Raw genomic sequence first — 27,914 nt, forward strand, 5'->3', positions numbered from 1 at the left:
GCAGAAAAAGGAGGACCTATTTCTCTCTCACTTGTCACCCCAGGGTATATACGTAACCTCTGCCCTCTCCATCTAACATGGCCATGTGTATATTGAGTATCTATGAGGCAATATCCTCAAGGATGGCCTCCATCTCCTCCCGTCTGAACGGCGTGCTGATCAACTCTGTGCCAAGAGCATCTCGTGTACTCGTAATCATCTGATGGTCATGGAACCTACACAGAGTTAGTAAGTAATAGGCAAGCAACGTGTCATTAATAGTCAATGTAGGGGTGAATAGAATGAAATGGTACACTTACTCCTTGAGGAGCTGGCGGAAGGCCATCTCAGAGCTAGGGCACACAAAAGCCTCGACGGCTTTGTTGAACAGCATGCGATACTCGATTGCAGGGTTCTCTACGGCCGAGCCCGGAGCCGCATCATCCATGGCGGCCAAGACCTCAGCGAGCAACAAGAGATACAGGCCCTTTGCATTCTGCGTCAAGCTCTTAAGCACAAAGGTAACACCCTCCTTGCCACCAATGCGGCGGTTTGCCCGGCCCAAAAGCTCGTGTACCTCGTCCACCGGCTCAATCTCCGGCGGCGCAAACGGGGCCAGCGTCGTAGCATCGTGAAAGGCAAAGCGGAATGCACTGCGCTGGCCCACATCCCACAAAATGGCAAAGTCAGGTGAATCGGCAGAGACCACCATCTGCACATGTGGCGATGCTGCCAGCGCAGCCAGCGCAGCCTGCATGCCAGACTTGCGCATAGGAGATGCATCCACACTATTTACCAGCACTGTTAGAGTCTCATCACGCGAGGCGAGTGTATGCAAGGTGTCGGCTAAAAGTGCTGCTGGTTGACCGCTGGCGGGCCGGTGGCTCATTTCGAGCGATGCCCAAACGGTGTTGAGAAGGTCACGTGTCGTTATAGCTCGAGCAAAGCCGTTGACCATGACGATACGATTCCTGGTACCGCGGTTACCGCTACTGCTATGACGTGCGAGATATGCTGCAAGCCGCCGCATCAGTGCCCGTTTAGAGCCCATGCCAAAGAGACATAGACTAAAGCCTTCAGCCAGCTCAAAGGCCCACTGCGGGAAGCTCTCTTCGTGTAGAGCCTGCAAGAAAGCCATATCGCCGGCATGAGGATCGGCTAGGTCTCGGGCCAGGGCAAAGTATTCGTCGGGCGTGAGCAGTTCCAGATCGCCTAGAGTGGCGTTGCTAGTGGTGGCACGGCCGGGCTTATTGTGAAAAAAGTACATTTCATGAGGGGGCAGGTCTCTAGGCGGTTCGGGCGTGGGCTCTTTCGCTCGCCGGCCGGGCTTCTTGCGTATTGTGCTGCTTTTAGCCGCCGAGGCTTTGCCTTTGCGGCCGCGTTTACGCGATGGTGTGGCTGTTATAGACCCGTCCTCCGAGAGGCTGTCCTCTTCGTCCTCATTTTCGTCGTCATTGCCCCCCGACCCCGATTCAGAGTCTGTTGAGGACCCGTATATGTGCCGGGCAAGGCCCAGTCGTTCGTCATCGCTGTCGAGATCGTCGGCGTTGGCGCGCTCAATCATGGTCCGCATGCTCTTTCTGCGAGCTGACTGGTCGGCTGCCGCCCGGCGACGTGGTGTGGGAGCCCCATTGGCCGTAGGAGTCTTGGGTGTTCGTGCAGTGCTGCGTTTCTTAGAGGGTGTAGCCGTAAGGTTTGGGTCGGTTGTGGTCGCCTTCCGGGTATACTTGCGTTTGGGCTTCGCTACGGCCGTGGGAGAAGTCTTGAACTCGCCATCCGAGTCATCCTCGGCTGCTCCTGGCCGGTCGGGAGAGCTCGAAAGGAGACCCTCGTTCCGTGATACGGCATTTATAGCAGCACGGCGACGGCCTTGAGAAGCAGCGGGAGGGGCGGTGAGGTCATCGTTTAGGAGGGTGGTGGACTTTTTTAGTGGAGAGCCACCCACGACGAACGTCCGGGGCATTGGTGCAAAATAATGAGTCCAATTAGTCAATTTATTAATTGAAGCCTTGGTTAATGAAAGTTAGAATACTGAGATCGTAGATGGAATAACCAGGGTGCAAACTTGGTGAAGCTCAACAGAGACGCGTCAAGATACAAGATCCCTTATGTATACTAGGGTTTTATAGCACTAGGGTTAGATATGATATGGGGATGGGTTGTGAATTTGACCCACTTACAGCAACCTTGCGAGGGTGATACAAGTAAAGCTCTACCCAGTATACTCCTTAGGCTTATCCGTAATCTTGCCCGCCATGAACCTCAATCTCTCGGCAACCCTCAATATCTGGAAGCTTATAACGCGACCGTCGCTGTGTCTTCCTCACTACACGGTGCCGACGTTTGCCGACTTGCCCATCCCGCTGGATGCTCCGCTGCAAGAACAAGGGAAGAAGGCAGATATTAGAGCCGTGGTGCTAGATAAAGATGATTGCTTTGCATATCCAGAAACTAACGAGGTGTGCCCTTTGTACCAGGTGAGTTCTATCTGACTTTGGCCTGTTGTCCAAGAGACCGGCTACACGGCTTTCCGATGGAAAGATAGGTATCAAAGCCGGGTCCGACATGTATCCAACTTAAACCATGCCTAGACAACCTAAATTAGGAGGCTGCAAAGCTTCCAGCTCATCGCGAATCTACGTATAAGTGCACTATACTAACTTTGTTATTAGAGCCACTTCGAGCGCCTTAAAGCTGCCTACCCAGGGCGCAAGCTAGTCATCGTCAGCAACACGGCTGGAGCAGCTTCCTACGATAAGCAGGGGCGTTTGGCAGCTTCTGTCGAGTCTGCTACTGGAGTGACAGTGCTCTCTCACAGCACCAAGAAGCCTGGCTGCGGCAATGAAATCATGGCGTATTTTGCGGCACATCCCGAGACGGGGGTCACTAGTCCGGCCCACATCGCTGTGGTTGGCGACCGGCTAAGCACGGATATGATGCTCTCTAACATGCTTGGCAGTTGGGGATTTTGGATCCGCGATGGCGTGGTGGATAGCACGAAAAAGAGCATGGTGAGTTTGCTGCGTGTTTCTTTAGAGTCACCATGTATCATTTTGGGGTTGCCTTTTATCCGGACTGGTCTGCATTTTATTCTGTGTCACAACCACCAACCTGACCTTCACTACACTTGCATCTCAGCTATTTTCTTCACCTCGCTAGCCTGTTTGCCTGCCCCCTTCTTTTCCTTTGCTCTTATTTTTTGTTCAAGCCTTAGCCTTTATCTTGATCTCTAGCCTGCTCTGTTCACCATCTCCCCACTCCACCCCCTATCCTTCCTCCCACCCACTCATCCACTACTTTGTCGCCTTCCGTGACCCAAGCAAACTTTTTGAGCTAACAAACAACACTGGTTTTCCTCTCACAGTTCTCCCGTGCCGAAAGACCGCTTCATGACTTTTTACATGGGTGCGGTGTCTCTGCACCAGAGCCGAAAAGCCCCTTTGAATAGCAGAAACTGACGGCTGGCTGCGTGAAAGAGCCATGATGATGGGTCGTGCTTTGTTTTCTAGCTGGACACGTTCTTTTGGGCTGCCTCAACGCCTTATGTGCGCACCAGAACTGAGGCCGCCATGTCTAGAGCCCAATGGAGATGGCTTTGTCTGATATCATCTGACACCTTAGGCTCTTTGTTGGGTTGACTCAGCGTTGCGACTTTGCAGCGGCGGCTGTGGCTCATAGCTAGCGGGGACGAGGCATCCAAGGAAGCTAGTATCTAAAAATCTAGTTCTAAGCCTGCATTTGGTAGCAGAGGAAGTCAAAAAGAGCCGCTCGAGCAAACATCTCCGTGTGCCAAACCCCCAAGATTGCGATTCCATCTAGACTATCACACACACTCATACACATAGAGACTAGGTAAATCCCATGTTAGAGCAAACAGTTAGGAGGCCTTTATAATGCTAGGCAAGCAAAGGCTAAAAGCTGCGTTAAGACCCATCCATTGGCCCTTGGCTCTATTTGCATGGCTCTCTTCTTGGCCCATTAATTGATCAAACGCTTCCATTTGTCCAGCTGGCCTGTTTCACTGCTTGTTTTCAAAGACTTCATCTGGACTCTAGCCAACTAGCAAGGTAGAGTCATTGCAAGAATCATTCGGACAACAAGCAAACTGCAAGCCAAGCAGCACCTAATTGCTAGACGCTCCATTTGTCAAGAGCTGAGCCCTGACTGCCGGTCAGAAAAGCAAAACACAAAAATAAAAAAGATTTGTTCATCCTGTGTTTATATCTTTGTGTTCATCTCGTTTTCTCAGATCTCTGCTTTCATCGTCCTCCTCTACTAAACATAGTATCACAAGGAGAGACAAAAGGCAGCCAAGGAGCATTTCGGCGTTGTACGGAGATACAGACACACAGCATCTTTCGCCGGCCTACTAAGAAACCCAGACGCAGTATCACATCGCACACCTAGAACACTACATAGCGGGAGCAATACACACCCCTATTGTTAATATCACCATGGTTGGGAAGCAATGGAGCCCTGGCGAAGAGAAATTCTTCTGGAAGAAAATTGTTCCGCGATCCCCAAAGAGGCTTGGCATTCACCGCCTTAACCCCGAGGACTCATGGGATCACTTGGCCGAAATCATGCAGCGATCCATGGGTAACGATGCACGACGGAAATACACTGGCCTAAGTTTATGTGAGTCGCGACATCCATTCATGGTCACAAGGACTAGCCGCTAGTGAGATATCTCGCGCTCATATGCGCAGCATGGATGCTAACACAAGGTTCGCCTGCTGTCAGTTGAACACTGGTTCCAGAACGTCGTCCTGCCCTATGTCTCCAAGCATGCGGTGCGCTATGCAGCAGAGTACAAGAAAAACATGAGTAAGAAAGATCAAGGATAAGACAAGGCTAAACTGTAGCCCAAGTCTCCCCAGTGACACTAGCTAACTAGATAAGCAGCGCCTGAGGAAAAAGCATCTCTAGAACGCCGCCAGGATGACCGCGCCCGTCGCCCGCGCACCACCAAAGCTAAACGCGATCGCGCCGCCTTAGCTGTGACTAAAGCCCGCGAGCGGGCCGAGGTCATGCGCCGTAAAGAGCTAGAAGCAAAAATGGGCAACGCTAATCAAGGCGGCTCAAGCTCTCTCCGGCAACAGGCAAGCACTGATGCAATGAGCCAAGACCAGCCTATTATAGACACGCATGTGGCCATCAACACTGATGGCAATGGCGGAGATGGAGACATGCAAACAAATGACCTCAGCTCTCCTGGAGGCTCATTGCAAAGGTTGCAGGTGTACCGGCTTCAGCAGCTTAGCGCCCAGATCCCAATCCAGAAAGACCAAGAAACTGGAGTGCAAGAAGTGAGTGGGGAGGACGCTATTTCTACTAGCGAGGGTACGCATCAGGAAAAGGACCTTGTCCAAGACACTGAACATTTTACATGTGTTGGATGCATTGATGCTCCAGGCTGCAAGGATGAAGTCCAGTCACAGAACGAGCCTACCAACACCGCCATGGCCCTGGAGACTATAGACCGCGTTGGATCTAGCATTATTGATGTGGAATCCAAGAATAGTGCGGCCGAGATAGACCTATTGACATACGATTTTGGTCTCGCTGCGGATGACATTTGTCTGGACTCTGCCAAGTTCATTCATGGCATCGATGCACATGATAATCAGGGCAATGACGAATTGATCGTGGGGGAGGAGGCAAGAGTGTGCAACAGGGGTGTTGGCGACCTGTTTAGCAGTGGAAATAGCGATGTGTTTGAGGTGCAAGACCAGATTAGCCCGCGGGAGTGTGTCCCGCAGAAGCTCGAAGACGATAGCAACGAGGAGCTTCTAGACCCTGCCTATAGCAGCTCAGACTCGAATAGCTCTCTGATAGAAGACAGCTCATCACCTAGCTCCAATCGCGCAAGCAGCAGCAGCAACACATGTGAAGCCTACCAGGATAGCAACGCCTTTTGCACTAAAATCTTGGTTGGTGACGAAGAAAACAGCAACACTAAAAGTTCTGCTGCCGCCATTATGCTAGACCAACAGCATCTAGGGCTGCTAGCTGGCTCTACCCATGATGCACTCCAGATAGCAGTAGCCCAGGCGACCCAGATGATAGGCAACCACCAGCATCAAGATGTCTACTCGTATCCAAGCTACACTGATAACGAGAACAATCTGGCTTCAACCTCAGCCAATCCGCTTAGTTATACTGATTTTAGTGCTGTTAGCCTGGACTCCATGCCATTCAATCTTCCGCTCTCGCCAATGGATCTCCACGCACTGCATGGCCTGGGGCTGGATATGCCGTTGGACGAAATATTGCGCGATCTAGACATGGCGGGGATGAGCTTCAATTTTAACAGTCCGCAGCACGCACTGGATGGACTAGAGGCAACACATATGCATAATCTGCCAAACGGCCACGCTCACGGCCAAGCGGCCCCTATGGCCCTGATGGCTCCATCAGACACGAGCAACGACGATGACCACAGTAGTCACAGCCACACGTGCAATAACGGGAAGGCCCCGGAAAGCCAAGGAGGCTTTAGAAATGGGTTTGAAATGGGCTTGCCAGTAGCGGCCCACAGCCAGATTGCGCACATGCAGCAAGTGCAAGAGATTCAAGCCCAGGCCCATGCTCAATTACAAGCAATGGCTAGTATGTCGTGGGGAGAGGGTGTGTTGTACTTCGATCAGTCCATGATATGATAGGAGAAACACGGAGCTAAGAGGGAGGAGGAAACAGGTGGGCTAACAGAAGCGTAGTGAGTGTCTGTGTGTACATACATAGAGAGCCGAAGACTAGGAATTAACCAAATGCACGGAAACCAAATAGAGCCGGCATTCTGTTACCAAGCTCCACGTTTGCATCAGTTCCCTGTAGTCTCTAACAACCGCCGGAGTTCCTCTTCACTAAATTCCCCATCTACCAAGCACGATGAATGAAGTACCACCCCGTGCATATCTCCCACCGCCTCGACTAGCTTATGCACATTGTCGCTACGGACACCGCCACCCACAACTACCTCTAGCCGGCCACGTGCCGCCTCGCAAAAGACGCGCAGGGTAGCGCCGTTGTCGACTGCGCAGCCGGGCCCCCCAGACGTTAGGACAGCCACAAAGCCACACTCAACAATCTGGTCCACCACTGCGCGCACACCCGCATCACCCGCAGTCTGTTTAGCTGCCTGGAGAACCTGATCGACAGCCCGGTGAAGTGTGCATGGAGCACCGGCTGCGGCCTGTATCAGAGCTCTGTTTGCAGCCGTATCCAAACGGTCGGCGGTGGGTGCCAGGCAACCAAACACGTAGCCGCCGGCGCCTTGAGCAGTATCAGTAGCAGAGGCTTGGCGTGCTCTATCGATACAGCGGTGCATGTCGGCCAACTCAGCAGCCGTATATATGAAGTCACTAGCTGGCGGGGAGGCAGTAGGCGGGCCACGCGGACGGATCATGATACGCAGGGCTGAGGGGTCTGCCAAGGCAGTAAGGACAGAAAGACGCTCATCGGTCGTGGGGGTCAAGCCACCGGCAAGATAAGATGAGGCACGGTTAAGCTCAATGCGACGAGCACCAATGGCGAGAGCAGCTACGGCGTGGGCCGGCTCAAAAACAGGGACTTCAATGGGAATGGAAGCAGACATCGGTAATGAGCTATGAAACACGCTAGAATGAAGAACGTTGGAAGGCTAAGAAAGTAAAGGGAAGTCAAAGAACAAAATGACCAGGTTTCACCAGATGGAGGAACCCCGCATTTCGGCTCCACTTAAGACTTCATTCAAAAAGGCAGGTGTGAAAGCTCTACGCCGAATTTTCCAGCCGGCTAATCACCGGCCGATATTTCAATATATCTCTCACTTCCCTCCCTCTCTCCCTCTCTCTCTCTCTCTCCCCATTTCTACCCACATACCGGTTTACTGGTTAATTCACTTCTTCCTCCCCCCCCCCCTATAGAAATGCCGCCCACTCGCGTGCCCTCCGAGGCCGACTTTGCCCATCTCTGCAATCGCCTCCCACACACACTTCACTTCTCAGCCCGGCCCTCTACCAGCGCTATCCTGCTGCTCTTCCATGGGCTTGGCGATACGCACGAGTCGTTTGCTCGCTTCGCCGCTGCCATGAACCTTCCCAACGTGCTAGCCATTAGCATACGTGGACCGACGCCGCTACCCGCCATGTTCGGGCCTGATACACCAGCCGGCTGCTTCCACTGGGGCGACGATGTTGTGCTTGACTCGCGCTCTGGCGCTATCGACCCCGACCCTGGCTTCGCACGTGCCGTCGCAGTCGTCTGGGACGAGTTGATCGCTGGAGTGTTGCTGGCCAAGTGTGGCTGGAACACGCGCGATATTTTGCTCTTTGGGTTTGGTCAGGGCGGGTCGTTTGCGCTAGCATTAGCACAGCACGCTGCAAAAATAGCAGCAACAGGCGGGGCTGTAGGGGCAGGAGCACAACAACAGGTCGACCGCTTCAAAGGCGTGGTTTCTCTCGGTGGACCGATGCCATTGTCAGCCGTGGCAGGATCAGTCAAGGCATCTTCAAGTATATTACTTGTGCAACTAGATCAAAACACAGAGGAAACGGCAAAAAAGCATTTTACGAACGTACAAGCAGTACGGTGGAAGAGGCCACAAGTAGATATGCCACGAAGCCGGGAAGAGATGCTGCCCATCATGCAATACTTTGCAGAAAGCCTACGTCAAGGTTGGTGAAGATTTTTAGAACCATATATCGCAACTATACACATACACTGCTGCCACATTAAAAGACTCTTTTTTCGCACTCAACTTGTTCGTATTAGTGGTAACTAATAAGCATACGATGACTTTTTTCGTCCGGCAACTCTTCTCCTTCCCCTAAAACTAAATTAACAAAGAAAAAGGTCTAATGCAATGTAAATCCCGCCAAATCCTACACAGTTATCGCCTACTCGATCTCCAAGGCAACAGTAAACATCATGTGCTATGCGCTTTAGAAGCGGTCAGCAGCCTGACGGGTCGCACGCTGGGTGTATTCCTGGCCGCTCTCAGTACGCTTGGTACCCAGGCCCAAGCACCCGGCAATTTTGTAGAAGACGTCAACATTGTTGTAGACACCACCAAATTCGTTCTGGCAAGGACCGCGAGCAAATACGGGCACGTCGGTCATCGAGTGGACACCGCTAGGTTCAGTGGTGATAATGGTACCGTTGATAATCATACCGTCGATAGAATCTTGAGGGTTGGCATAAATCTCCAACTTGCCCTCCTCATCATAGCCCTTGACAGTAGGGACACGGCGACCCTCCTTGCGGACGCGGTAGTCCTCACGGTGATCAGGACCAGCAGCCATACCAGCAGCCATGGCGAACCGGGGCTCCCAGTTCACAGGGAAGTTGGGGCCAGTACCGTAGTTGATGCCGGGAACGGGCTTGGTGTACTGGGACTCACCAGACTGGCCGTAGATACCGATAGCGTTACGCTTCTTACGGTCACCTTCAGCAGCAGCCAGGTACTTGGTGTCAGCGGATCCGAAAACATCGAAACCGTGGCCATGGTCAGCAGTGACAACAATCTGGGTCTCGTCCAGGATGCCCATCTCCTCGAGCTGCTTGATAGTTTTGCTGATGGTGTCGTCGAGCTCTAGGAGGTCACCCAGGGCACGGTCATAATCCAGTTCGTGCATCTGTTTGTCGATGGAAGCAGCTTCAATCATCAGGAAAAATCCCTTATCCTCACCATTTTCTTGACTGCGTGCGTGAGTGATCTCGATGGCCTTGCTAGCCATTTCCTTAAGACCGGGGACGTCCAGAGCAGGCTTGTCTTCACCACTAGGATGGTTGCGGAACTTGGCAAGGTTTTCAGTGTAGACGTTGCGGTCCAGCCAGACAGGCATAGGGCCAGTGGAGAAGACGCCCAGGGCACGATGTTCGCTGGTCAGGCCCATTAGAGACGTCTTGTTCCAGCTGACCTTGTAGCCCTTGTTGGCAAATTCATTGTAGTAGTCCCGGCCCAGGTAGGAGATTTCACTGTTGAAGAAAGTTTCGGCACCACCACCGAGGAAGACCTCGGGACCGACGTAATCATTCCAGGTGTAATTGGTGACACCGTTCAGGGTCTGGTCCAGGAGTGAGCCAAAGTTTGAGCGGGAACGGGTGTGGCCAACAAGGGCGCCGGGGGTCGCATCAGGAAGATGGGCGGTTGTAGCGGCACCCCAGTGCATACCCAAAAGACGAGTAACAAGCTCGACAAGGGTCTCGATCTTGGGGTCATCAAATTGGTTGGGCGAAGAGTCGGAGTAGATACCCATGGAATCAACAGTACCCTTGTGACCGCTGTACAGCGCAGAAGCCGAGTTGGCTGAGTCAGTCAGGTAAGAGTCGACGGAGTGCGTCATCTGATGGCCCAGGACAGGGAACGAGTCCATAGCCATACGGGACTGGTACTTTCCGTTAATTGACTTGTGTCCCAGCATACGGGCAGCAGTAATCTATTTGGCGCCAGGCAGTTAGTAAAAGTAGACAGACTAGTGTGCTTCTAAGACGGACAAACAAAAAGACTTACCATGTTTGTGGTCATACCATCACCAATAAACAGGATGACGTTCTTGGCCTTACGGTCGCTAGAGATAGGGCGAACCTCCCAGTTGGCGACAGTGGTCTCGCCATTGTAGTAGGTCAGGACGACTTCGTACTTGCCGGGCTCGTTGATGCGAATGCGACGGTAGATTTTAGAGGCGACGTTGACCATACTCTTGGAGCGAGCATCCTCGGCAAAGCGGTCCTCGTACCAACCAAACTCCCAGTTTTCCAGCATGGGTTCCTGAATAGTGAAGAACTCCGAGATAGGTCTAGCCACATCCTCGCCAACCTTTCTAATGGTGGCGGTGAAAGCCTCATCGGGAACGCCGCCGTTGAAAGCCTGAGTACCGTTTACGGGGGCGTGAACCTCAACACGGAGATCAAAGTATTGGCCGGGCAGGAAATCAGCCTGGTCGGGAGGCAGAATGCAACCAAGCTTAGGGCAGGTACCCAGACGCTGGTAAGTCTGGGCAGCACCGAGAGAAGCGGAGGCCAGAAGGGCGAGGGATGTGAGCTTAGCCATGGTGGAATAAAGGGATGGGGAGGAAGGGAAGGCAAAGAACAAGACACTGGTCAAACAAATCGTCCCTAGTTAAAAGCAATAAGAAGAGAGCAAGCGAAATGGAAGACCGGTGGGTTGCAAGGTGAGGGTGAGGAGGAGGGCAAAAGAAAATTCCACCAGCTAGACGGGAACGGCTTGACTTAAATACTTGGTGTGAGATGCAAACGGCAAGCGGCCATAGGCGTGGGACACGGAGATGGGGGCTGGCTTAGCAAGCATGCACCAATTCAAGGTCAAGTGAGGGTGAATGACCTATGCCTTGCCGTGCCTTAGGTCGGTCTTCTCTTCCTTTCCCAGTTCCATAGTTTACACGCCCATATCCTCTTCGGCTCACTCCTCATCGTACCCATCCATGCCTACACTCACACCCATGCCCACGCCCACCCACTCTGGGAGTTCTCACCCCTTGTCATTGATTGTCTCTGTCTCCCCTGCCAAAGTCCCTCGTCTTTTTTTTTCTCTCTTGCCCTCTGACTTATGTCTCTGGCTTCACCCTTCTCAGTGAGGATTCTGCACTGCATCTTCCAGCTGGTGTGCTAGCAGGTGTTTTTGCCTGCCAAGAAAATGTTCAAGCCTAATCAAGCTATGAAGCTAGAGACTAGGGAGCGAAGCGAGCATAAAAAAAGCACAACGCAGCGGTTTGTCGCTACGCTTATAGCTTTAGCGAGAGGTTGCTGCTAGTGCTAGTACAGGGTTGCTCTCTGGGGGACTTTCCAGAAAGTCTCGACAGCTAGAATAGAACAAAGCTGATCCTGTGACAACTAGTCAATCCAGAAAATCTAAGTATGGGTACGGCTTTGACGTCGAATCAAGTAGCGGCACAACAACACGTGAGTTTTAGTGAGACAGACGAATATTGTGTCCTTTTTTTTTTTTTCCTTCGTCTTCTTTTTTCCGGCTAGCAAAACGTGGAGGCGCGTTCGAGGATATCTTTAGCAGAGAGCGAGACAAGGCAAGACATCTGTTGTTAGTTAGTGGAAAGGTTATTTTCATCAGCAGTAGGAAAGCCCCTCACGGCCTTGGCCAAAACCCATCTTCTCCTCCTCCTTGTCTCTCCCAGCCTCTCCAGCTCTGACCGGTCTCTACACGGATGCGACTCCTGATAGCGACATAAACAGAACAGGAGTACTCAGAAGTGGATCTTGCAATGCGATTTGTTGTCATCACAAGGCATACACTCGACTCTATACTTACCTAATTCTTGATGAATCATCTCAAGCTTTAGGCAGCCGAATATGGCTCGGCATTTTCGTCCGGTGGGCGAGGTAACCAAGAACTCGAGGCTTTGTCAAAAGCCAAAGAAGCTTTGACATTTCAAAATCGGACTAAAAAAATGACTGAAATTATTGGGGGTCGGTGAAGCAATTCGCAATGCTTACAAGAGCGGCAGGGCGCCGTCGACTATCATGGTGTGGCAAAACGTAGAATCCGAGAACAAAAAAAAAATAGAAACCCTAGCTAAGAGTGGGCCGGCAAGGCTAGCCAGGGCTTTGAAACAAATTAGGGTTAGTGTTAGTCTGCACCTCAAGAGAAAAGAGCCAAGAGGGAACCTTTGTCTAACACTGGCCCTTGAACCCTAGCAGATGAGAAGAATACACGACCTTAAAACCAAACATAGCCTAGATTCATACTGGCTGTACCACAAAATTTTTGGCCTAGGCAAAAACTAACAATCCCATCGGAGTGCGTGGCAGTAGGAGGCTCTGTCGTCCCAGTTTCACTCGCGCTTTTATTTTTTTTTGCGTTAAGCCCCACTATGTATGGCCACGGTACCTGATTTGCCTGCAACGTTATTGTGGGAAGGTGCACGTTAGGTTGATGACTACCTGATCACTGTTTAGCACTTGCTCAATATTGTTTTCCTTCTCGTTGTTGCGCTTTGGGTTTTGCTTTTTGCCTTGAGACAAGAAGGGTAGTTGCAGCCCATGAAATAAAAAATCTTCTGTTCTCTCACATGCTAGATTTCCCGATTTAGAAACAACTTGACAAGATGACAGAATGGGGTAAGCTAGATTATGCATCTTCCCGACTAATCTTCTGGCATCCAGATCTTGCCTAGCATTTGATTGCCATAGCGCCTGGATTACTGGGGTTTGGCTAACCAAGTTATCCCTCCTATTGTTGCTGCTATTGTTGCTGCTATTGTTGCTGCTATTGTTGCTGTTGTTGTTGTTATTGTTGTTTGCTTCCTTATTCTCCACAAAAGGGTCCTCTAGTCCTCCTCTTTATTTCGTTTAGCTAAATCGAAGAGAGAAAAGAGTCGCGTCTCATAACCGTAGGGATCGGGCCTTCTAGCTTAGCTTCTTCCTTCTTCTCTTGGATGTCGCTGCAACTGGGTAGGCATTTCGGGAGGGGAGGGGAGGGGAGAGGAGGGTTGTTGCATGACCACATCAGCATATCAAGCTGAGCAGCTTATATGGCATACGACAAACTACAGAAGGCTAGGAAACTGTGGCGCGGCGTAACACAGCAAATCAAGCAATGGCTTCCCATGTACGCGAACATCATTGTTCGGCATACTTAAGCCGTTTAAGCTTTGATTTGATTTACGGGTGGGATGGATGGCTGGCTGGCCATGGTGACATCATGGTGATGACTGGTTGTCCCTACTTGTTTGTACCTTTGCTGTATTCGCCCACGTCTTACTAGACCGCCGAGAAACTACCTGGTATTGTTCTTACTTGCTATCATGTGCAACTATACCCGGATAAACGTCTAGCCTGTAATACGGCTGCCTGGCGGGGACAGCGGGGCCTGAAGCGCATCGTGCGTTTCTAGCGAGAAGAAAGTAGTTTATCCATTGTTTCCAAGCTTCATTCGTCCACTTGATACTTTTTTGCCTTGCTGCTCCCTTTAATCCTTCACCCTAACCCCAACCTACTGACTGCTCCCCTGCTAGCTTCTTTGGAAGCCCGGGCCACATCGGGTATAGCGATTTCTAGTGGCCCCCCTCTACTTTGCACATGTGCCTACAATATGCGTGCGTGCTAGACCACTAGGATAAGAAGGATCGCCACATGATTGCTACTTACATGCGCAGATGCCATGATAGAGCCTCCTGCACATCCGCCATGTCTCTGGTCCGCTCCCATGTCTCTGTAGTTACATAAATCGGCTGCCGCCTACAGAGCAGACCCGCAGCAGCCCAGCACAGAGCTCAACGCCAAAGATACTTATCATAGCGCGTTGAGCTTTGACATTACTGGCGGTACTGGTGAAATGGACGGGTGGCAATGAGAAGATCTTGGCTGGCGACCCATAATTAAATGGTGCGATAATGTATTTGTTGGTGATCGTGGAAGGCAGCCGTGGAGTTTCTCTGGCACATTCCCTGCTGCCTATCGCTGCCGTTGTGCTATTACTCACTTCCTTCCTCGTCATTGCAGGCTTGGTTCTCCGTTTGGATAGTCACCTTCCTCCCCTGCCTCTTCATTTTCCTTTTGGCAAAAGTAGATTGTGTTTTGCTCTTCAATGAGCCCATCCGTAACGCAAAGGTGCTACCCACAGGCAGGAGACGGCTCAGAGCGTTTTTGTTTATCCATGGGGCTTAATGCTCATAAAAACGAAAACATGAAAGAACAATAAAAATGTATTTTTCCCCTTCACTTCGCAAGACTGTGTTGTGTGTGCTATGTGCTATGTGGCTCGATTGCGAGGGATATTTGTTGGAGAAGAAGAGACGAGTCAGCAGAGGCAGACATCACAAGTGCCGCAAGAGATAACTTGCTAAACCCGCCAAGTATGGGGTAACCAGCTGCAGGAATCGTGGCCGATCTTTGCCAACCAATAATTTAAGTGTGGCAACTGCCGGTTCTGTGGACTCGCCTCTGCTGTTTGCTTGCTTTGTGTTCCTGCCGTAATTTCTTTATTTTCGCAGCGATGCACTGTTCTGCGCTGATCACATGGCATAGGGACTTCATATACTTTGAAGCATGATTTTGAAAGTACGTAATCACATGCTTGCACTGTAGAAAGTTATAAGTGCAAGTGGCCCGCCCAGTAGACTAGGTAATTGCTAATCTCCTACACCTTCCCCGGATTTTGCACAAGCCGTTTTTCTCCTTTCCCGTTACTTTCTTTCTTCGTTTTGCTCTTGCTGACTTTTACTTGGCTTTTACTTGGCTTTTACTTGGCATTTGATTGATTCAATTTATCGCAGGGTAGCTTCTAGTTATCTCTTCATGCAGCACCGCACTGTCCACTATGGACGCAATGCTGTTAGAGGTTTCGAGAAAGGTGAAAAGTTGATATAAACGTCGCGCTTGTGTCTGTTTAAAACGCCGTTTAAGCCCGCTATAAGGAATTCGCGGATATAATGTGGACATGGTGGGTTGGGAAATGGACTTCTTGGGTTAATGTTACATGTAGAACAAGTATAATAGGAGCACTCTATACTACATTCTACTAGAACAAGGCTACAGCAGGGCCTATAGTGGCCTATAATGCTGGCGCTAAATGAGTGCTGAGCCCCTGTAATGGGCGCTTTCAGGCTTCTGTAGTGTCGCGTCCTGCTAGGCCTTAACTAGTAAATGCCTTGTAAAACAGCCCAGGCCTAGACGGAAACTAGAATCTACCCATCCCTGTATACAAAGCTTGTCCTAGTTTAATTTCTGCGTCGGGGGATTCTGCACTAAGGCCCCTGTAATGAGCACTATAAAGTCAGACCGGGGAGAACTTGGATTTGACCAGAGGTTATTTTTAGTTTATTGCTACCATTATACTTGGCCGTACCGTCGTATTTTAATGCGCTAATACTCAGTATGGGGCAATAAGTCGGTCATTTCAGTTACCTCCTATCATAGCTTTCCAGACACAGCCCTCGTGAATAGAGGGTAGAAGAGCTACAAAACTGGCTATCTAGGTGATGACGATGATGTTGCTGGCACGTGTAGATAGATAAACACCCCCTCCCTCCGTCCCTCCCAACACGGCCCTCAAGCCTGCGTATCCATCTATCTATATTGTGATCTAATAAGCAATACACCAACGTGAACCATGCGCAGCACGTAACCTTCCCACTTTCTCTGCAGAAGGCTAGAACAACAGCATTAATTAGAGCACGAAGCACGAGAACTCCCTCTTATCCCTTTTGTTCTAGCCTGTGATTCGCCAATCGCTTCTGCCCCTAGATTGGGAGAAGCTAGACGGCCGCGAGTTGGCGTTGGGCTAGCCGGACATGTCACTTTGTTTTCCATGAGATATTGGTGCTTCTGACACGATCGGCCACTAGCTTGTTGTCGTGTGTCCGCCTTTACTTGCATCGCCCGACCTCCATTGCGTTGGATGGGCGCCTTGTCTAGTTTGGATATGTGCAAGTTCTGATGATGGCCTGGTTGTATATTATGGTCCACCCTCTGGTTACATATCTGCATACATGCATAACTGAGAATACTACTAACACCATACCATACACCGCCTGCCCGCCCGTGTGTAGGAGCGTATCTCTGAGGCAATATGTGGGCTAGAAGGAAAGAAACCAACGGAGCTGTGCTTGTCATGCATGCATGCACGCTTGCACATAAAAACACACACATACACACACGTGTACCATCATGGACCGTGCTAGTTAGTGTTTCTCCAACATATCACATCGAGGTCGATCGAATCATCCTTCCTTTCCCCCTCTTCTCTTCCCCATAGCCAGCCAGCCTGTTCTTCCAACTTACAGCATTTGTACATACAGCTCCTCCTCACTACTCCCCGCCACTCTGCTTGCCCCAATACTCGACGGCCCTGGATCCATGTGTCTCCATGTTCCTGCCTTCGTCCAGACACCAGCACGCGTGTAATCCAGGACATGGTTACCTTCAATGTAGGCAAAGCGGAAGTACTCATCAATTTCAACACCCATATCGCGGTTCCACGTAAACTCGGACTGTGAATCGATGCCTCCGTCGAAAAAAGTACGGAAGCGCTCGACATCGTTGACAAGTACACTGAGGCCTTCGTAGATATCCGATGGTGGCGGTTGCCAACGGAACGTGATTTTGGACATGTTCAGCCCAGACGTGGCCAAAGAGACTATCTCGGGGGCCAAAATTGTTGGTAGCAGCGAGTTATGCTGGGCATCGCCTTGCAGAGCCATCGGGGTTTGTAGCACAGCGTCAAAGCCCCAGCGTGCTACTCCATTGAGAAAAAGACCAACGAGAATTCCCTGGTACAAGAGCGATGGGCGTGTCTGCAGACTAGTCCCTGGAAGCAGAAGCATGGCAAGAATATAGTGGTGAATACGCAGGTTGAGCCCAGGCATCAACAGCAAGACCAATATGCCGGCAATGAACAATCCATAGAGCCTGAGATATTTGATTAAGCGACCTTCAACACGGAAGCAATGTATTTGACCAGCTGAGACCATAACCAAAAAGAGAATGATGAGAGCCAGGGCCGTCTTGGCACCTGGCTGTTGAGCCAGGTCATGAGCCTCAAGCCGGTTAATGGGGATCCATTCCAGCGTGTGGTTCTCCAAGGCGCCGATCCAGCAGCCACCCAGCCACAGCACAGTCTTTTCAACCTGGGCTCTGAGGCCTGTCAGTGTGTGTTTAACGCCCATCTTATCATAAAACACCCATGCTATAAACATGGCGGGCACAAACTTGGCAATCTGCTTCGACACTAGATCAGCAATCGAGTAGTGCGGTGGCGGATCTGAAGCTAGGCCAATGTGCCAGTACAGGCCGACAAATATGGAAAAGAAAAAGGCCGCTGGGTCGGATGTGAAGAGGGAGATAGTAATAGAAAATGCCAGAGATGCCATCAACAGACTCCAGCGCATGTCTCTGGAGCTGCATTCTACATCGAGGAACGTGAACGACAGCGGAAACTCAGCATCAAAACCAACACTATTAATACCATTATGCTTGGACGATGTGTAACTCTGGCGAGCGCCAACCAGCTTTACGACACCGCAGCCGCCCTTTTCATTGGAAATAGTGCCAGCATGTAGAGCTGCACCACAAATAAAAGAGTCGCCACGATACACAGGACTCTGTTCGTCACGGCTGGGCCCGCCTACTACCAGAGACCTGTACACGATTTCCTGATCGCCAACAGCTCTGGGGTTAAGCAAATGGTAGTCGAGACAGTTAGCCGGGCATCTAAACGGGAAGCCGCTGCCATCAAACGGGCGACAGTCCGCACCATTCAAGCCGCACATATTGCCACGCGCCCAGTAAGACACACCGCAAGAAATTGGCTGTGGATCACCCCATCCCGCAATATCCGTTGAAAAGAGCTCGTTTCGCTTGATCATGGAAAACGTCAATACCCAGCCTAGTAGAAGCAGGCCGAGCGCTGAGGCTCGCTGTCTAGGCCGGGGCAGCAGCCGATCGACAAGGAACAGAGGGAATTCCTGCACAGCGGGAAAATAGGGCGTGATTTTGTAGTCTCGTGGGGTGGCAGGGCCTTCAGCCCAGCGCAACCAGGCCATCCATAGTCGGAAAACACTATAGGGAACCCATACAGGCTTCTTCTGGGCCTGGAGCCAGACCGGGACAACATCGCTTTCTATTTGGGGCCCAAGGTCGAGATTAGCGGCGGAATTATGGGGGTTGTGCAGGCCGGCCGCACTAGCCTGGGGGAGTGGGGCATCAGATTCAAAGTCAACTTCGTCGGTGAAAGCCGGGACGCGGCGATTATCCGTTGAAGCCGACCGACCAGCTTCAGTAGTCATTTCCGGCGCCTTAGGGAGCTGTGAGTTAGTATCAATAGTAGCAAGCAGCGGTGGCCCGGGAAAGGCCGGTGCGTTAATGCAATACGAGAAATAGGCACGCGATGTAAGTCGTAATAAAACGGAGAAAAGAATCAAAGGAGAGGGGAGGAAATAATGCTGTTTTAGAAATATAAAGAGGGTTGAAATAGCAGCACGTTTCTTTTGCGGTCGGTGTCTTGGGAAGGTGAGTCACGGACACTGAGTGACAACAGCCTCAAGCCATAAGTCTATGTAGCATCTCTCGGGATAAATCAACCGCCAATAAGGAACAAGAAAACTGCGCAGAGTGGCAACGAGAAAACAAAGTTGATACGAAAAAAAAGAAAAAAAAACAGCTTCCCAGAGCCAGGTTGGCTTTGGCAAGCAGGGATTATAATGCTGCAAAGGCAAAGAAAATACCGAGGAAACCACAAAATCGTTCAGTCTTTGATTCGATATGACGTCACGTGAGAAGATGTCGGAGAATAGTGGATCTCCAAAAATAGCGGGGCTGGGATAACCCTAACCTATCCCTTAATGCTTTATGCTCTTGGGCTTTATTGTTTGAAGCTCTTACGCTAGTGTTAAAATCTTCAAGTCCCTGTTTTTGCTTCAGTGACGTCGGTGGCCATTGTGAGATTTTTAAGCACTTCAGGTGGTATTACGAACCACCAAAGCCATCTGCTCACCGCCCCATCTCTGGCTTGCTACCTGGATAGTCCTTCCTGCGGTTCTACTTTTGCAGGTAACTTATCACACGCTGAGCATTGACAAAACCAAGAACTCTATAGCTAACTTACCCCTCTAGACCTTAATCACCACTGCAGCCCACGTAGCCCGCGTAAATCATGGCTGAATCTGTCACCGAGCTCTACAATCGCGCTGCCGAAACTGAGGAATTTGGTGCCATGTTCCGTGTTGTCAAACCCGCTCTCGGCACCGCGGGGGCTAGCCAGGCCGCTCGTCTGGGTCGGCTATCGCTGCCAGGAAGACCAGCCATGGAAACACCGACGTTCTTTGCCGTGGCATCTCGCGGTACAGTTCCGCATGTGACGCAGGACAACCTGATAAAGCACACTCAAGTGCAGGGCGCTTTTATGGCATTGGAGGATTGTAAGTAGGACTGACTAGCTAGCTGCACAGGATTTGTATGGCTTTTGTGCGACACTTGCACCTCAACACTCACTATCTTCTCATGTTGTGTGCAGGCTCCTTACTTACTTGGTTTCTTTTTCCTCACGCTATACAGTCATCGAACGCAAGCAGCCGCCCATCTTCAACATCCCTGCTACTCCGCACGGTGCGTTACGAACTTTCACCGCCACCCCTGATCAAATCGTGACGGTTCTCGCTGCACGGCGTGTGCCACAAGTACCCGCACCACTTGGCAACTCAGAGAAGCACGTGACAGTGTTTACGTCGACCGGCTTTGCGCAGGAAAAGGCCACTGACTACCCGGCACATGTGGCCATGCTGCAGCCCGACATTGCTGTGCCGCTAGCCGATTTGTCACAGACTGGTCATGGTGTGATATCGTCAACCAAACGCATGAGGCGTATGGGCTTCCGTACCGAGGCCTGGATCGACACATTCCTCGAGGCTCTGCCGCGCGAGATGTCGCGTGCCAAGGGCATCTCCGTCTACGCACCCGTCATCCCAACTCCGCTACCCATGCAATGGGAGTACCTCCAGCACTTGGTCGAGTTGGCCCCACAGTTGGATGGGCTAGCATTGTATGATGCACAGCTGCTGAAGGAGCTAGAGGATGAGGCATATAAGCCGCTAGCATCTTTGCCCCGCCTAGCTCTTGACTCGCCCAAGACACCCCACGATGTGCTGCGCAATGTATCACTAGGAATCGACGTTATCACGGCTCCCTTCCTAAACAACATTTCCGATGCTGGGGTGTGCCTGACGTTTAAACTGCCATCTGCAGACGCTCCACTGCCTACCGGCTCAGACTCGGAGGATGCTCTGCAAAACCAACGTCAGCTGCTGCCCAGTGCCGAAGACATGTGGCGGCCAGCCAACCAGGCAGATATTAATCCCTTTGTCGAAGACTGCTGCTGCTACACTTGCACCAAGCACCACCGAGCCTACGTACACCACCTCTTGCAAGCCAAAGAGATGCTGGGGTGGACGTTGCTACAGATCCACAACTACCACGTACTTAGCTCCTTCATGGCTGATATCCGTAGTGCCCTGGCCAATGGCACGTTTGAAGAGCAAAAGGCGCGGTTCCTGGCACTCTACGATGAGGAGCTGCCTCAGGGTACAGGCGCTAGACCACGCGCTCGTGGCTACCATTTCAAGGGTGAGGCTCACCAGCCTAAAGCAAACCCGTCGGCATGGGAGAGCTTCAACCCGGAAAAATCACGGTTGCGATCGCAGTCTCCGCCACAGTCCGATGTGCCACTTGATACCCATGCAGCGAAGATGGATGCGGAGGGAAAAACACGGGGATCTGATACACCAGTGGAAGACAATGTAGCTAAGAAGCTAAAGACAGAAATCGATTAGAGTAAAAGTCGCAATGCGTAAGCAAAAACAATAGATTCAACGCTCCCCTTCAACCGTGTGTCATCATGAATGCGTGCACGCGGCTGCATGTCGTCTCAAAGCGCGGTTTGTGGCTTGCGTGGAGTCATCAGTATCTGCAGTGTACAGCGCATCAGCTCGGGCAGTCCCGGCAGCCCATTTGCCTCCATGTATTTCAAAACCATAAGGCGGTAGTCTTGGAATGACAAGTCTACACCACCCTGAGCTGCCAGTTTGGCTAGACTCTGCACAGTTATGGGGCCGGCATGGCGACGGGTTACAGCATCCCGGTCCTCCTGTATGCGACGCTCCTCTAAATCACGGAGAGCAGCAATAGACACACCAGACAGGGCAGGCGCAAACGACAGGCCAAAAGCCATAGCTACGGCTAGTGATGAGTCGACAGTGCGTACGTAACTATCAAGGCGGTTGACGATGGCTGGCGGCATCAGACAACCGTGTGAACTAGCATCGGTGAGTGAAAAGGCGCGCAGTCTCCAGACCATGTTAATAAGGTCCTTGAGGTATCCATTGAATAAGTCGACGTAGGATTTATGGTATGAATCAGAGCCAACTAGATTACTCGTGTGCCCTGGCAATTGCACAACTTCATCAAAGGCCTTTTTGTAGGTGCAAAGAACGAGACAGATGCGAGACACTACGGCAGGCGAGTGGCTGAAGAGAAGAGTGTACACAAGAGCAGTCTCGGGGAGAACAATGCGGATGTGTTCTTTGAGGCCAGGGATAGAGTAACAGGAAGCGCTTGTCTGTAGAAAGTCGACAATGTTGAGGTGCGAGATCACCGACGGGGTTGTTTGGGAAACAGATGCACATAAAATGTTACCATGGGCGATTAGCTTGGCCAGATCAAAAGCCGTGGATTTAGAAGGCTGGGTCTCGGCAAGGAAATGGCTGGACCAGTTGATGACGAGGGCTGTGTAAAAGCGAAGGACAACGATCTGGGACATGGGGTCGTTCTCGACGATGACCTTGCGCTCAATGTGGGAAAAGAGAGTACGGTAGTAATCTGGGCAAAGAGTGTTGGTAGTCAAATCAAAACGGGTGCCATGAAAGAGCCAAGCACTTACTACTCCAATTCCCAAGACGGGTATTTGATAAGATCCTCAAGATGTTTTCTCGTCCACTAGTGCCATCCCACTGCTGACTCAGGAATCGGCCCAGGAACTCAAGCACAGCCGGCGCCACGTGCTGCTTGCAGTCAGTATCTAATAACGACAAGATAAAAAATCGACATGCTATGTATGGCATAGCCTCGCGTACCTTCGTTTGGTCGATATAGTCGCCCAGCACCTGTAACATATCCTCTAAAAGGCTTAAATTACGCGGGTCTTCACAGACATCTTGCCACGTCGAATTAATCCAGTTTGCAACGCGCCGGAATGATGTATCGTCCTGTTTAAGCAGTAGCAACTTTTGGAGAAGCGGATCTGCCAGCACAGCCACCAGCTGGTCTGGGAGTTCAATGCGATCAATGTTCAGAGCAAAGCTAGTCGCACTATCGATTTCCTTGAGCGTGACTGAGTTCTAAATGGGGGGGCATTGTGTTAGAACAATGTTAATCTGGTGGCAGCAGCAAGTCACTCACCTCTGTAGCTTGAGATGTATGTGTGTCTGGTATCACGCCTTTTTGCATCCGCCCGCCAAAAGCCCCTCTTGACAGGAAGCCATAGTTCTGGTCGGTATGACTGTTTTGGGCTGCACGCGAATGCTCGGCCTGGATTTCATCTAAGCGGGCACGCCAAGCAAGATCAGGGTGTTTGAAGGCAGAAGCCCGGCCCTTAAGGGCCTCACCAATGATGATTTCGGGATAGTAGTTTTTATACACGCGTAGCAGACCAATTACAGAGGGGTCGCCGCCCAGTCGCAAGGAGAGGTCCATTCTAATAAAAGCATAAAGCCTATGTCAGCAGTCAAGAGACCCCAAGATAGGGCGTGCTAGAGTAGTAACTCACATATACTGAATGCGGAACGGGCGCACGTGTTTTCTCCGTGTGATCAAGGCTAGAAGGTGGCACAGCTGTGGCCTAGATGTTTTCGAAAGTTAGTCAAGGCTGGGGCTGTTGATAATACAACCCTCCATTCTCTCTTCTGCCTCATCCTTGCCTTACCTAATCGCAGCGGTATCTAGCAAATTGAACAGTACTGCATATGCCCGGCCCAAGATATTTGCGTTCCGTATCACATGATAGACCATGACTATCCACTTCAACAACAGGGCCTGTATAGCAAACGACGGCTTCAGCTCCCCATGGCCCAACGCAGCTACAATTCTAACTATGACATGGTTGTCTAGTCGTGCGGTTGCCGGGTACAGGTTCTTTGCTAGAGCGGCCAGAGATGCCTGGTCCAAGTGGCTTTTTTGCGTGATCACGTCAATGAGCATGTCTAGCTGCTCTGGCTCTAGCCCATGTTCATATGCCATACCCGCAATGGTATCGACGGTTGGCCGAATGGATGTACCACGCTGGCGGGCGGGTAGCTTGGATGCTAGAGCATGACGGAGTGTTAGCACAGAGATAATAGAAGATGTTGAGATGTCCAGTGACTTCTGTTGTGCCTTCATACCATGAACAACGTCGTCAATGAGGCCCTGAAGCTCAGAGCGAATATCATCGACACTAGCGTGAGACGCCATGGCTATAGAGAGTCTAGTTGAAGCCTTTTGCGTATGGTGATGATTGATACAGTGGCTTCTTTTCTATTAAAGTTGTAGCGTGTCAAATTGTTGTAGCGTTGCATGCAGAAAAAACTAAAGCGGAGATTCTACCCGTGTTTCAATTTCATTGGCGCGTTGCTCTTGCTTCAGTTGACATTCGTGATGTATAATTTGGCGTTGTGCTCAAACGCGTTGATAGCAGTCTGGTATTAGCACAGTGTGGAAGATTATTTAGGAAGCAGCTCTGTGCAAAAGTCCATTTAGTGGGTCCAGAGGGGTAATTCACACCCACCCTCTGAACAACTAAACCCTAGTGTTAGCTGGACTAGGGTCGATCACTTATGACTTCAGCCCAGAACACTAGCCCTCTGCCCTAGACACCCACATCCAGACAACTATAAACAATGTGTGACATGGCACAGGAATGACATAGCACACAGTGGCACCCAGATAAAATAAAGCAAGAAAGCTGTCTTGAGCAGGAAAAAAGGATAAAACACAGCGACATCTTTTCATGATGGACATGAAGGATGGTTACACGCTTATGATTGCAAATACTGTTCCTTACTGTGTTGGGCTGGGCTGAAAATGTTGATTGGGCGCACATAATATATGTCTGAGTGTCTGAGCTGTGATGGATGAAAATGGGGCCAATGGCATTGGCCTGTTTTTGGGCCTTGGAAGTGTGGGTCAACAGAGGCGGCCTAGTCTAGATATTTGATTTTTGCAAGGGAAAAAATATGGAAATGGCAACTGCTAGAAGAGAAAGTATTAGCAGAACACATATCGAAAAGGACGGCAGCAGTTGGCGAAAGAAGGTTTGTACAGGTCATCATCAACCCAAGACCTAGTCACATCGTCAAGCGCGCGCTGTGCTACACAACATATATATATGTATAGTACAAGTACGTATAGTACGTATAACACATATGGTGCGCAAGCGGCGGGAGACTTATTAAATGTTTTGCGTGAGGCCAGCAGTGGAGAAAAGGGAAAGAAGAATGTTTAGACCTATCTCGGACTCCACATCTCGGTAGCCGCTAGGGGGTAGGAGCAGATAGGAAGAGTGAACGCTATGAGATAATAATAGAGGTAAAAAAAAAACCCTCGAACTATTGGCACTGAACGCGGATTGGCTGCTTGGCGGTATGTGGGACTTGATATTGTAGCAACTAATGTATGCTAGGCAAGAGACAAAGGGACCATCACACAAAAGCGGTCTGACAATTTCCCCTCTTCGCCGCACGCCTTCTCTGCTTCCTCTGCTTTTTGGCGTTGGTTCTCACGAGTGCACTGCCAATTGGGAGCATGTATGTACGTACTTGCGTACTGACGTGCTACGTAGAAGTCCTCGGGGCTGTCTCTCTCTCTCTCTCTCTGTGGTGTCATTGCCTGAAATATCTTATATTGCTCCTGCTTAGTCGCTAGTCTGATCTGATCTTCTCGTTCCCCCACTTGTAGTCTCGTGTCAGCCATTATTTTGCTAATCCGCTTTGATACAAGTCCTTTCTCATTCCCCCTCTCCTTACCGACTTCTCAATAGAACGTGACATTATTCCCTGCCACGTTCACTCCTTTGCATAGTGTGTTTGTCATGTACTTTGTACTTTGTACTTTGTACTTTTTTTTTTAAAACAAAAAACCGCCTTTTTTGTGTACGGAGAGTTGTTGCCATCGGCGGATATCGCTTCCTTCCAACACCGCGATTTCCAGCTTTCATTTTGTGAAGAGCTATTATTTCCTTCTTTCCTTCTTTGCTTCTTTTTCCGTTCACAAGGTTGTTGCCAACGCCTAAACCCAGCTTAGGTGGCGCACACATCCCGGTTGCAATGTTACCTTAGCTTCATGTTGTGTAACAGAATGGGCCCGCCTTTTTCCTATTAGGCCCAAACTAATGCATCGACAACATCACAGCTTTTTTGGCCCCACTGTCCTAGCTCATAGCCTCAAGGCCTTCGAGTCGTATCTTCTCCCTCACTATTGCAATATTCGGCCACTTTTGTTTCCTGTTGATTGGGCCTCTCTCCATATTCCGATATGCAGTCCTTTTATCGCTTCCTTTGCCAGCTAAAAAGGCGGCGTGTTGAATACAGTTTCTTTCTGTTGGGAAAAAAAAAATACCTACTCCGTCAAACATTTTGCCCCGCCTCCTCCACGAAAAAAAAAAACAAAAAAATGAAGGGGGAAATGTAGCCGAGCTGCAGGCGCCTGCTCAAGACAAGAGATTAACGGAGCTTGAAGAAAAAACCCAAGTCAAGCTTCTAGCCTAGTCCTGAAGCCACCGCCTCTGAGTCAATGCTACAATGACAGTCTTGTCTCTGTGTATAACAGGCAACAATAAGGGTGATGTCACTTGCGAAGTGGCGTATATCTGCTGGACTGGACGAGTGATTGATTGACATCCAGTCAGTCTGAATACCCAACCAATGCACGGTATTTTTTACTTCATTTGTCTTTTAACTCTGTTCTTTTTTCACGTCAGATGATATCACAAGTCTGCAGCAATGGCTTGGCTGGCTAGGGGCAAAACAGGAAATGTACGTATGCATCTTGCTGCTGTTGGATGCAATTATCTGTGCGCTCCTGGAAACTCTTGGATGCACTAAACGAACCAAGTTTTTGTAATGGCTCAGGCAGGTAGCTGCCTCATAGTCGGGACACAACCTTAGTAATCCGTCATTGTGCTACTTCATGTGTAGAGCCAGTCACATCAGTTGCTTGGTTTCACAAGCACTTCCAACAAACAAAATAGGCGGCAAGCGGCTACGTTGTGGTAATAACCCGCTGTTGAGACCAGAACCCAACGAACGATGCATGTGCTTTTTGAGTCTCTTGCCGGCTAACAAGCAAACGGCCTCTTGAACGTGGGACTAGAGATAAGCAGAAACTAACAAAGACCAGGGAAGGGACGGCTAATCTGTGACGGGAAGTTGCATCCAATACGGCATGCGGGTATAAGTTAGGGCTTGCTCGGTGGAAGCAGAATACCCAGCAAGCAGAATTGCAGTTACCCTTGCCTTTTGCAGCTACCCTTGCCTTTTGAGCATTTTTGTTGGAGGCGATCACTGCATAACGGCGGATGAAGAAAAAAATAAAAACATGACGGGGGATAAGAGATTAGGAACGTCGCCTTCTACCAGGCTTGGGTGTGAGGAATCAGGTTGAATTGCCATCAGCCATCAGCCGGCGCAAGGGTTATTCTGGCCTCTGTCCGTGACAGGTCAAACAAAACATTTGTGTAGCTGTGATGCAAACAGATGTGAAGCAATTACCCCCAAGTATCACACTTAAATTATCCTATCTTGTTAATATTAAGTTCGAGATTTGTGGATAGGTCGCAGGCCAATTCCAACTGCAATCATAGGGCTGGTAGTGCGGGCGACCCAGCTTATTATTAGAGGAAAGTCCGTACGGTTTACTTGCAGACACGCTTGCGTTTGTATGTGTGTATTCGGCATACACCCATATATCCATACATCCATACCATGCGCACATCATAGATATGCAGATGCATACGTCTGCACATGCCCCTCCTAGACAGGGAAGAAAGAAGCCATCTCTCTTATTCAACGTCTGCGCCTCCGCCTGGCTGTTTGCTCCTTCCTTCATCTCCACCGCTGCCTCTCCTCTTTCTTGGTTTGGGCTTCTAGCCGTGTTTGCCGTTTTTCGCTCTTTCTATTTCTAGGCTTACTCGTCCGCATTCTTCAACCGTCGTTTTTCTCTCACTTCGTTTTTAATTAGCTCTGCTCTTTTGTGTCCCCCTTGTTTCCATTGGCCTGACTTCAAGTTACTATTTCTTTCCTTTTGTACCGCAGTACCGAGGTTTGAAGATAGGAAAAGGAGTCCAGATACAGCCTAGGCACAACTTTTGCTTTGGTCTATTTTCTTTCATTATATTGTGTGCCTAGTTACTATAAGGCTCGTGGCTGACTGGGGGTTTTTTTTCCTTCTTTTTTTTT

General features: G+C 50.3%; 9 protein-coding genes across 9 annotated transcripts; 4 read left to right on the plus strand and 5 right to left on the minus strand.

Annotated features, from left to right (window-relative positions):
- Positions 1-100: 100 nt before the first annotated feature.
- On the minus strand, positions 101-1,942 carry HOO65_040182 (Origin recognition complex subunit 2; the record flags this gene model as incomplete). Its single annotated transcript, XM_071002722.1, has 2 exons — positions 101-215; positions 300-1,942. The coding sequence occupies 2 exons, from the start codon at positions 1,940-1,942 to the stop codon at positions 101-103; spliced, it is 1,758 nt and encodes a 585-aa protein (XP_070859025.1).
- Positions 1,943-2,234: 292 nt separating this feature from the next.
- HOO65_040183 (Phosphatidylglycerophosphatase GEP4, mitochondrial) lies at positions 2,235-3,138 on the plus strand (the record flags this gene model as incomplete). The annotated part of the gene is made up of 3 exons (XM_071002982.1): positions 2,235-2,456; positions 2,652-2,990; positions 3,118-3,138. 3 exons carry the CDS (start codon positions 2,235-2,237, stop codon positions 3,136-3,138), a joined length of 582 nt encoding a protein of 193 aa, XP_070859026.1.
- Positions 3,139-4,433: 1,295 nt separating this feature from the next.
- On the plus strand, positions 4,434-6,641 carry HOO65_040184 (Phosphatidylglycerophosphatase GEP4 mitochondrial; the record flags this gene model as incomplete). Its single annotated transcript, XM_071002649.1, has 2 exons — positions 4,434-4,617; positions 4,885-6,641. 2 exons carry the CDS (start codon positions 4,434-4,436, stop codon positions 6,639-6,641), a joined length of 1,941 nt encoding a protein of 646 aa, XP_070859027.1.
- A 161-nt stretch (positions 6,642-6,802) lies between these two features.
- HOO65_040185 (copper homeostasis protein cutC) lies at positions 6,803-7,576 on the minus strand (the record flags this gene model as incomplete). Its single annotated transcript, XM_071000594.1, has 1 exon — positions 6,803-7,576. One exon carries the CDS (start codon positions 7,574-7,576, stop codon positions 6,803-6,805), a length of 774 nt encoding a protein of 257 aa, XP_070859028.1.
- A 312-nt stretch (positions 7,577-7,888) lies between these two features.
- HOO65_040186 (putative hydrolase C9G1.08c) lies at positions 7,889-8,644 on the plus strand (the record flags this gene model as incomplete). The annotated part of the gene is made up of 1 exon (XM_071000595.1): positions 7,889-8,644. The coding sequence occupies one exon, from the start codon at positions 7,889-7,891 to the stop codon at positions 8,642-8,644; it is 756 nt and encodes a 251-aa protein (XP_070859029.1).
- Positions 8,645-8,903: 259 nt separating this feature from the next.
- HOO65_040187 (Alkaline phosphatase) lies at positions 8,904-11,014 on the minus strand (the record flags this gene model as incomplete). The annotated part of the gene is made up of 2 exons (XM_071002669.1): positions 8,904-10,400; positions 10,475-11,014. The coding sequence occupies 2 exons, from the start codon at positions 11,012-11,014 to the stop codon at positions 8,904-8,906; spliced, it is 2,037 nt and encodes a 678-aa protein (XP_070859030.1).
- A 5,701-nt stretch (positions 11,015-16,715) lies between these two features.
- Positions 16,716-18,722, minus strand: HOO65_040188 (putative LCCL domain-containing protein; the record flags this gene model as incomplete). Its single annotated transcript, XM_071000596.1, has 1 exon — positions 16,716-18,722. The coding sequence occupies one exon, from the start codon at positions 18,720-18,722 to the stop codon at positions 16,716-16,718; it is 2,007 nt and encodes a 668-aa protein (XP_070859031.1).
- Positions 18,723-19,588: 866 nt separating this feature from the next.
- On the plus strand, positions 19,589-21,260 carry HOO65_040189 (tRNA-guanine transglycosylase; the record flags this gene model as incomplete). Its single annotated transcript, XM_071002750.1, has 2 exons — positions 19,589-19,853; positions 19,990-21,260. 2 exons carry the CDS (start codon positions 19,589-19,591, stop codon positions 21,258-21,260), a joined length of 1,536 nt encoding a protein of 511 aa, XP_070859032.1.
- Positions 21,261-21,355: 95 nt separating this feature from the next.
- On the minus strand, positions 21,356-23,934 carry HOO65_040190 (Inner centromere protein mis6; the record flags this gene model as incomplete). Its single annotated transcript, XM_071002600.1, has 6 exons — positions 21,356-22,305; positions 22,367-22,487; positions 22,560-22,823; positions 22,885-23,197; positions 23,252-23,323; positions 23,408-23,934. The coding sequence occupies 6 exons, from the start codon at positions 23,932-23,934 to the stop codon at positions 21,356-21,358; spliced, it is 2,247 nt and encodes a 748-aa protein (XP_070859033.1).
- Between the last annotated feature and the right edge of the window lie 3,980 nt (positions 23,935-27,914).

Source organism: Ceratocystis lukuohia (genome assembly GCF_044167205.1).
Source record: "Ceratocystis lukuohia strain C4212 chromosome Unknown Supercontig4_pilon, whole genome shotgun sequence".
NCBI lineage: Eukaryota > Fungi > Ascomycota > Sordariomycetes > Microascales > Ceratocystidaceae > Ceratocystis > Ceratocystis lukuohia.